Raw genomic sequence first — 10,336 nt, 5'->3', positions numbered from 1 at the left:
TATATATATATATAAAGTATATAAATATAATCCTGGACCAAAAGAATTAATTTTTAGTAGTCCATCGTGGTTTAATAAGAACTCGTTCAATTCGCAGGAAAGATTTTTTTTCTTGAGATATTCAAACGCGTTTCGGCGTTGCGACATCTTCAGTGAGGAACTGTCTGTCACTTTATATAGTATTGGGTCCATCGCTTGTCGCTGGGGGCGTTGCGTTAGTGGGTATGGTCTTACACTTGGACCCAATGCCCTACTCATGCAAAGAGCACACAGTTCCTCACTGAAGATGGCGCAGTGCCAAAACGCATTTGAATAACTCCAAAAACGCGCAATTGGAGACAGACCCAGTAAGTGGCCCTGTTTCGGTTAAACATGAGTTCACCGACTCGCAGATCAATACCCAACATCAACTCTAATTTTGGATCTGTTCGCTTCCCGCATATGAAATATTTCTGGCGAACAATAGGGGCACAATAAACGAGTGCATGGGACATTTTTCATTCGCACTTTTCGAAAAATTTTGGTTCTATAGGAAGCGAGGTCCTTAGTACACTGTTTTGGCTGTTACATTTTTCATGGCACAAAAAGTAATTAAACAATAACTAAATGCTAATTCTTAATAAAAAGATTTTAAAAACCTTTTTTTGTTAAAATTCCTCTGGAATTGAATAACAAATTATTGGTGATTGGTATTTTTCAGGCAAATTAATGGCAAAACAAAAAGTGGCCCTCGAGTGCCTCTCGTACCACGCAACAGCTTCCCTAGATGACACTGCTAAGTTATACAAAGATACCATTCCTTCGGCGGAAGCCTACAATTTATTTAGGTAAGTTGTTCCTCTTTTTCACAAAAAATAACCTAACAATTGAAGAAAACATTCTATGCAGCTTTACGTTCATTGATTTTGACCTCACCGATGAAGATACTTGCAGAGCGACAATCAGAATGTTCCTAGAATGCAATCTAGTCGACCAGTATCATATACCATATGACGTAAGTATTTTGTGAATTATACAATTACTATATTCATTTGCCATTGAACCTTCAGTGGCATGCAGTAGGTTTGTCATAATTAAATTTCTCTTTAGGATTGTATTTTTATATGACATGTTTATTATGCAAATCCTATTTTTTGCATTGTACAACCCCGCTGTAACAGGGAATTCAAAAAAATATTAAATATGTTTTCAACAATTTTGTGAACAAATTAGTTTGATTTTTAAGATGTTAGGGATGATAAATCCTATAAAAAATTTGGTATGGTGGGGATATAGACGTTCTATAAAGGGTATATTATAAGAAAATAGAAAAAGGAAACAATTTGAAAAAGAAAAAGAATATTGACGCAACGAAAACAAAAAAAAGGTATGAGGTCCTGTCACGATGAAGCCTCGGGGCAGAATGATTCTTCGTTTCCTCGGTTTGCTTGTTTCTCTCGCTACCGATGTTATACCATGTTCTGCTAACCCAGTAGTTAAGAATACGATAGTGATGACACTCGATTCCAAAAATAGTTAGTCTTCTAGGGTTGGTGAATAGCACGTATAAGGTTGGTTGGGCAAAAAGTGGAACTAGTTTTATAAAAGTTGAGGGTCGTTATTCTTCTCCCCCTGGAGGAATCCCTGGACAACAAAATTTACATATTTATCTGTCAAAAGCAACAATAAATAGTTTCGTTTGACCTAAACAGTAACAGCTCAAATAATAAATACTCTTTTAAAGGTTCTCTGCAGGTGGGTTCTGAGTGTGAAGAAGAACTACCGTCCTGTCAAATACCACAACTGGAGGCATGCGCTAAACGTGGCTCAAACCATGTTCGCCATGCTGAAAACTGGGAAAATGGAGAGGTTCATGACTGATCTCGAGGTACCTTTAGGCAATGATAGTTCAATGAGGTTGTTTGTCATGATTTTTTTTTTTTAGATTTTAGGGCTTTTAGTGGCGTGTTTGTGTCACGATCTTGACCATAGGGGCACGAACAACGCCTTTCAAACCAAGACCGAGTCACCTCTTGCGATCCTCTACACCACGAGCACTATGGAGCACCACCATTTCGACCAGTGTGTCATGATTCTAAACAGCGAGGGAAACAACATATTCCAGGTAAAGTTTCGTGTTTTTTCTTTCTTTTTTTTATTGATTTATATACCTTTTTCAGGCTTTATCTCCGGAAGATTATAGGACGGTGATGAAAGTAGTCGAGCACTCGATCCTCTCAACGGATTTAGCAATGTACTTTAAGAAGAAAAATAGTTTTCTTCAGCTGATTGATGAGGGCGAATTCGACTGGCAGAGCGAGGGGAAAAAAGAACGTAAATGAAATATAAAATACCCGGTTCATTTCCAGACATATAAATTGTAATTTGATTTCAGTGTTGTGCGGCATGATGATGACGGGTTGTGATGTGGGAGCGATAGCGAAGCCGTGGGAAGTCCAACACAAAGTGGCCAAGCTAGTCGCCGATGAATTTTTTGACCAGGGCGATCTGGAAAAGCTCCAGCTTAACACTCAGCCAGTTGTACGTGCAAAATTAGGGTCACACCTCAATAACTGCTTATGATGCGATTTGTTTTCAGGCAATGATGGACAGAGAAAGAAAAGATGAACTGCCACAAATGCAAGTTGGTTTCATCGATGTTATTTGTCTTCCACTCTATAAGGTGAATGTTATAAAGTATTATGCAAATTATTTACTGAAATTATTGAAGAAACACCTCATGTTTAAACTGTTATTTGAAAAGGGGAGTTTATAAACATTTCAATGCACAAAAAATTTAATCTTAGCATTTAGTTGTTTGCATTCTAAACTAAAACAATGCTTAACGACTTTTTTAGAGTACTTTTTTTTCTAACAACCTCGGAGTTCCGGTGCTCTTCCAGTTTTTCTCTGCAAAAAGCCCATTTGGTATTATGTATTCTGTCGAATTTAGCCTGCTGAGATTCAAACCTGGGCTACATCTAGTGATTAGTCATCGCTGGCAGCTACCTACACCCCTAATAAATCTTTGTTAGACTTCTGGTTTCTGGTTGAGGTCTATGGGTTGATGAAGTTGTAGTTTGGTGTTTTTGATTATGCCCGTCCGACTATCCTTGCTACTTTGGTCTGTGGTTTGTCAGACACATTTCAGTATTTCGCATGTCATATGGACATGACTAGTCCGGCCATTTTTAAGGTGTAATCAACATGCTATTGGGTTGTCCAGAAAATAATACAGATTTGTCGATATAAAATAAAAAAATAAAATAAATGATTTTAAACATTTTTTATCAATTAAGATATCTTCCATCACTCTCAATACACTTCTCACAACGTGACGGACAACTTCACTATACCTTCTGGATATTGAGTCTTTATTGTTAACAAATTGATTAAATTGTTCCTAACGATTTTTGATCAATAAATTGTTTATGTTGTAAAACGTTGTCCAAGTGGGTAGTCTGAAGGGGAGAGGTCTGGAGAATATGGACGGTGAGGCAGTCCTTATAACCAACAGTTTTTGTATTGTCACAAGTGAGACTGGGGCCGAGCATTGTCGTGTAACATAATCGGCCTTTTCTGTCCGACCAAAGTTGGCTTCAGTAATGCTAATTTCTGGTGTATTTCAATCTGAGAACAATACATTTCTGCATTGATTGTTTCGCCAGGATTCATGAAGCTTTAGTGATGAAAATGAAGCCCACCAAAGAGTTGACCATCACCTTTTTTGGTGGGTTGGAGGCTTTGGAAAATGTGGAGGTTTCTCCTTTTTACAGGCACTGTCCAGAACGTCTGCTTTTATCGTTGTGAATCCGGATATGCGGGCACGTCGGCTGTGGGAGATACGTCCAAGGACACGCTCACCAACACTACACAGAAACGCATCGTTGTGAATCCACTTTTCATCACAAGTAACAATTCTACCCAGAAATGGTTTGTTTCTGTTTCGGCAAAGAACTGTTGCGCAAACTTCATAACGATATGTTTTTCGGTCGTTTAATGCATGAGGAACACGACTTTCGAGCATTTTTACCTTTCCAATTGCCTTAAGATAGCCAGCGACGGTAGATTTGCTAACTGAAAGATTCTCTGCAAGTTCTCGAACAGTTATTCTAGGACCAAAACTCGCAGAACGTCATCATCTAGGGAAGAAATCCTTACATGATTTTCTCTGTCTTCAAGGCTAAAATTCACCTCTCGAAATTGCCCTAACTCACATTGCCATCCCCCTACACTTCATTATTGTTTCTGGCTTTTGGGCTCCGTTCCGACCGAGTTTAAACTCGTAAAACGAAATTACGTGAAAATCACACGCGGGCATCTTTGCGAATACGGAATCCCAAGTAACAAAATGTACAGAGGTAAACAAATATTATTGTTTGGGAGAAAATTAAAAAGTGTTGACATTCGTACAAAAAGAATAATTCATCAAATGTAAACAGTTTATTATATAGAGGGGTAATTAAAAGAAAGCATGATACATTTCCGGACAACCCAAATTTCTAATAAATATGTTATAATAAAATGTCTAATATATATTTTTTATTTTAAAAAATGTATTATTTGTGTAGCAAAACCAAATTTTTTGGTATATTTATTTTTTTACTGTTTTTTTTATTATGTTTATTTGTGGTGATTAGTGACCGTTAGTGAATGATTATTCGGAGATCGTGAGATGCGGTCTGGTGTGAAAAAGGTTTTTGAAAAACATTTTCTTTATCGTGCCAACGTTTCAATCTTCAGGGCCTGGGATTTACAAACATTATTTAAATTTAACAAATACATGTAGGATGTGGAAAAAAGTGAATTTATTCAATTGCAAAAAAAAATTTTATATTCAGTCAAAGTATTCCTACTCACTCAAAGTGTTTGTTTTCTGCGTAATTCACTAGTTTTCGTGATCCGTTTGACCAATTAACATCTTGAACAATTAATTAAGGTTTTTAGTTGGGATAAAAAAAGTCAGTGTCACAAGCGGGATTCGAACCCACGACATTCGGCTAAATACGCCGCTACTCTACCACTTGATCTATCGTGAATTCGATCCACTCGGACACCAACTCCTACCTTTCGAATTTTCCTTCCTTTTTGCCATTTTTCAAATGTTGTGTAATCAGGATTCGATTCTCGGCGACAAATGAAATGGCCACGGAGAGCTTTAGTGAAGATATACTTCATTTTACTTATTAAATTCACTAGTTTTCGTGGACCGCTTGACCAATTAATATCTTTCAATTAATTAAGGTTTTTAGTTAAGATAAAAAAGTCAGAGTCACGAGCAGGATTGGAACCCTCGATCTTAGGCTAAATACGCCGCTACTCAACCACTTGATCTATCATGACTTTGATCCATTCGGACACTAACTTCCCATCTCAACCTTACCTTTTGAATTTTTACAAAATTATTTTTATTTATTATGTATTAAAAAATAACGTTAAGAATTTTTTTCTCCATTAATCTTGTTTGGTTAACAAACCCATGAGAAATAATAGTACAAATCCTGGGTTTATTTTAATTTACAGCTTTGAAAATGGAAGTTATCTTCGATTTGTTTAATATGATTTTTTTTAATTGATGCCTTTTAAAAAGATGAAAGAAGAAGAAACAGATTTCCTGTAGTTATGTAAAAGATTATAAATTTGAACTTTTCTATTATTGTGCTTGAAAATTTATGATAAAGAAAATGTTATCTGTATTTCTCTGCAGTCTCTTTATTTTATTACATCTATGTTACATGCAAATTTTTGACAATTTGTCAAACATAATATTCATATTTGTTAACTTCCAATTTTACAAATAAACCATCAATTGTTCCGGATTGTTAAAATTGTACGACATTGACAGACAGTTAAAACATAGAAAAAATTAGGTACGTTCTTAAAATATTAATCGAAAGATTGTAGAGGTTTAACAGAGAGATCAGCAATCAATTATGGAGAAAATAATAGCGTAGAAATACATTTTATTTCTCAGATTAGTTACCATAACAGTAAAAAAAAATAAGTGCTACACCATGGAATTCATCTGACTATGTTATTTCTATAGAAAAAGTATTAAAGAATATATATTTTTTAAGTTATTTTGAAGGCACCAAAAAAGGATAAATAGTTTTTTCTTCTTTCAAAAATTACCTTTTAATAGTATGAACCTCAAAGTATAAATCAGTTGGAAGGATGATGCTTTCGCGATTTCCTTGGTACTCTTGTTCTAACTATAAATGCAAATTTAGTACATCCAAATCTTAAACTTAATTAACATAAGATTTTGATTTATTTGCTGTTAGGTCCTATCAGATACGTTTCCTTGGATAATGCCCCTTTATCAAGGCACACTCGAAAACCGGCAGCATTGGCAGGATTTGGCCGAGAAAGTTGAAATGGGTCTGACATGGATTGATCATGACACCATTGAAAAACCTATTGAAGAGTTTTCAGCAGATCAAGGCACAAAAGATATTGAGTTCACCGTAACGACACTCAACTGTGACAAAAAGGTAATTCTCAACAAATAATTGAAAAAATATTACATACTGATTATTAAATGTTTAGCAAAGTGAGCCTGAAAGTGTGCAACAAGGACAGCGAAGAGTTAATGGCACAACAATGGGCAGATTCACAAGTCTAAGGAAAAATCGAGCACTCGGTAAATCTGTTAAAACGAGAATAAGTCGTTCGTTATACAGCAGATCAGCAAGTTCTCAATCAGAAGAAAAGTATGTCATTTTTAGTAGTGATTATTATTATAAAATTGGAATGTCTTAAATATGTATGTAATGATATTTGAAATTTATAAAATAATTTTACAGGAGTGATGATGGTGTAAAAACTCCAAAGGCTGAAGAGATAAAGCCAATCCCTCACCAAAAGGCAAAAAGTCGTCTCTGCTCTATTTTCTGACACAAAGGCAATTGATAAAAGATTAAAATCTTTTTAAATTCAAAACTTTTGTAAATTTGTTTATAAGTTGTTTTTTTAATGCAGATCATTGGCATAGGTAACTGTTTAAAAACGTCTGGCAAGTCCGCAGTTAGGCTCGGCGCACACATGCAATTTTTAGTTGTGCAACAATTTCATACCAGGAGTTCGTGCAAAGGGTTTGTATGAAAGCGCACACACTTCCTTTAGCATGCAATTATAAGTCCGACCAACTAGATAGCTTGCATTTTGTCACAAACTGAACAGTTGCGCAACTGTATGCAACTCACCAGCATGACACAGAGTGAAAGAAAGGTGATCGCACTCACTGCAACTAAACGATTGCACAATTCCTTCGTGTGCTATGAAAGCAGGCAGTAATTGTTCGGAAGAATGACAAGAAAAGTCTTTCTTCCATTTAGTATCTAAAAATTGCTTAAATGTGTGCACTTCAGTAGATAACAAATCGAACCTTGTCAAAATTGTTGTGCAACTAAAAATTGCATATGTGCACCTAGCGTTATGTAACATTGTGTTTTGTTGTAAATCAATGACCTACTAAAACAAATGAATTGTGAGGTATAAAAACAAAATATGTATAATTGACAAGGTTAAAACTGTCTATTACCTAACAAATATTTATATAATCGTTCTTTCCTGATATTGTGTTAAAATTTTGAATATTTAACATTTTATCACATATTTTACCAGTTTATCTGAAGAGCTTATATTGTTTACAGTATTTAAGTTAGAACCTTTATCACTTTTAATTAATTCAAAATTTATGTTCGTTAAGGAATTTTGTTTGACAATAAGAAAGATTTGATTTTCAGTGATATAAAATGATGAACTACAAATGTAAATTTGAAGATTGTCCATGCTAGCTGTTTTATTATATTTTTATACTTTTATAAACACTGTTGAATATTATTTTAATAATTATTTTTCATAAGTTAATAAAAATAATTGCCAACTTTTAAGCAGCTACAATTGCTATGTGGTTTAGTTTTGAACTATTTCCAATTTCGCAACTCACAAAAGCTTTCATATATTATCAAATGAAGGAATTATTTTTTTTAAACATCACATTCCCAGTTGCATTATTAATATTGGCTTTTATTTTAAAAGCATCAATAAAAAATAAAAAAAGCAGAGAACCTCCGCCTCAATATTAATGTTCGAATTTAAGAAGGCTATACATGTTGGAATAATTTTTTAGCTAGGCGCTATTGACATAAAAAATAAGTGGTTTAAAAAAAATAGCAATAGTTGGTGTAAATGTTTTGCTCATTAAGTAGCTGCTTGACAATGTTGATTGAGCACAATTTTCCCCCTTTAATTGGTTTTATTAGATTTCTTTTACTAATAAATGTAAACAAAAGATAAATTATCATTTAAAGGGAGCATAGTTTTGTAAATAAATATTAGCAAAACTTGCAGTAAAGAAAAAGATTCCTTTTTATAGTTTTTGTAAATATAATTAGAAAAAGTCGTTATAAAAAAATTGGAATATTTTGAAGAATAAATTTTAAAAATTACAAATTCATATAATATACGCCTTGTATATTGTTTTTTGATAATTAATTGATGTAAGTTTTAATGTTAATAATGTACATAAGCTTGAAAACAGTGATTGTTATAATTTGTAATTTTTTAATAGTTGAATTTCTTAGAATAAAACAGAAATATATTATATATTTTTAATTGCATGTGTTTTAAATTGGACGGAATATATTAAGTCAGAGAATTTTTAAGAAAGAAAAACATATGAGTGTAAATTGTTGATTTCAATTGTTAATATATGCTGTAGATTTTTAGTGGTTTTGTCTTCAAGTTTCAAACTTGGCCTAATGTTAAATGAAATTGTTCTATTTATTTTTTAAATCTGAAAAATATTCAGCAATGAAGTCCCAGTTTCTAGTCAGCCTATTATAATTGATCCTATTTCAATAATAATTTCATACAATTTGCAAATGAGAAGTAAACGGTCAGTTATTTGATTAGTATCTGGCCTGATCAGTATTTCAAAGGTAATGTAGTTACCATTTAGTGGACATATTTAGTGTTGTTATTTTGGAAGTTTTTGCAATAAAATGAAGGTGCATGCCAGAGCACATCATGACTTGAATGAATGGATTTGATATCAAATATCTTTGTACATCAATCAATTATTAAATGTTTCCATTTATTAAAAAATAATAATCAGAAATTGTTTGTTTTTGTGTTTTTTTTCTTTTGTCCTACAAACCTACAAACCACAGAGAAAACCAAATATATTTTGGTGTATCGCTTGATCTTGTTTAGGTTAGCAAACCCAGGAAAAATGATAGTACAAATCCTGGGTTTAATTTAATTTTCAATTTACAGCTTTGAAAATTGAATTTACTTTCTTTTCTTATTAATTTGTTATTTATAACTACAACTATTGTATTACATAAATATTTTATATATATGCTGGTTAAGTCATTTGAGTGACTTGAAGGGGGTTGCCCAGTGACAACACTCTTTCACACTGAAACCTAGTCATTACTCAGTGAGAAGATTTTACTTAAATCATAATGGAAGATTTTCTGGTAGGGGTTGAAAGTGATAAATGTCATACTAGTCGATTATTGTAGATTGGTGATTTTTTTATATCAGGTTTTGCTGAGGTTATGTACAAACGGGATGTGAAGTTAGTGATGAATAGTATGATTTGAAACATAAAAAGGAACGTTTATAATTGGATGGAGAATTTTCCACTGAATAGATTGGAGATTATGGAAATTTTAATCCTTGGTTAAGCCCCACATTTCACAACTATATGTACGACAGGTCTTATTATTATTTTGTTAATTAAAATTTTGCTTTAGTTGTTAATGCCATGCAGTCGCTTAACTATGTAAAATTCCTAGATAATGGACAAAGTCAGTGGTAGGTAATGGGGTTCCATTTTTTCTCACTGAGACAGAAACTTTTACACGTAGTAAAATTTATCTATATTTTTTTGTTAGGATTATTTTCATTCTTCATTTTGTGAAATTATGTATAAGAATAATTATCATCAGCAAATGTATGTATTGAAATGTTAACATGTGTAGGAATATCTGCAGTGTATATTGAAAATCAAAATGAGCTAAGAATGCTTCCTTGAGGAACACCTGCACTAATGAATACATAAGGTGAAAATTCAGTTCTCAGCAGACTCAGCAAAATTGGTCCATTAAATATTAACTCAGTATGAAATAGTAAGCCTGAGGGAGGATGTTCTTCAGTTTCCAAAGCAAGACAGTTCCAACTTGATCAAAAAAGACACCCAAATTTTTGTTAAAGGTAAGAGGCAATATTGTCAGCAGCATGATGCATCTGTTGATTTGTTAAGTGAAATGCACAAAATCTGATATCAGTAAAAGTATTGGAATTTTCAATAATGGACAATAATATTTCGAGAAGGATATTTTCT

The 10,336-nt window shown here is 33.2% G+C and overlaps 1 protein-coding gene across 2 annotated transcripts in view; it reads left to right on the top strand.

The window, feature by feature from the left end:
• Nucleotides 1–8,139, top strand: part of LOC106670347 (cGMP-specific 3',5'-cyclic phosphodiesterase) — an 88,492-nt gene extending 80,353 nt beyond the window's left edge. Inside the window, exons 14-24 of one of the 2 annotated variants that reach the window (XM_014400601.2) lie at nt 701–827; nt 889–994; nt 1,724–1,867; nt 1,925–2,104; nt 2,160–2,313; nt 2,375–2,520; nt 2,579–2,662; nt 6,264–6,473; nt 6,529–6,692; nt 6,786–6,883; nt 6,961–8,139. In XM_014400601.2, coding sequence (XP_014256087.1) covers nt 701–827; nt 889–994; nt 1,724–1,867; nt 1,925–2,104; nt 2,160–2,313; nt 2,375–2,520; nt 2,579–2,662; nt 6,264–6,473; nt 6,529–6,692; nt 6,786–6,876 — 1,406 coding nt within the window. In that variant the 3' untranslated portion in view covers nt 6,877–6,883; nt 6,961–8,139. Of the gene's footprint in view, nt 1–700; nt 828–888; nt 995–1,723; nt 1,868–1,924; nt 2,105–2,159; nt 2,314–2,374; nt 2,521–2,578; nt 2,663–6,263; nt 6,474–6,528; nt 6,693–6,785 lie in introns of both variants that reach the window. The other variant, XM_014400593.2, reaches the window with a different exon arrangement.
• The last annotated feature ends 2,197 nt before the right edge of the window (nt 8,140–10,336 follow it).

This window comes from Cimex lectularius, unplaced genomic scaffold (assembly GCF_000648675.2).
Source record: "Cimex lectularius strain Harlan isolate CLEC.00 unplaced genomic scaffold, Clec_2.1 scaffold2, whole genome shotgun sequence".
In the NCBI taxonomy this organism is placed as follows: domain Eukaryota; kingdom Metazoa; phylum Arthropoda; class Insecta; order Hemiptera; family Cimicidae; genus Cimex; species Cimex lectularius.
The sequence above is the reverse complement of the archived record's forward strand: the minus strand, read 5'-3'. Positions and strand labels throughout refer to the sequence as shown.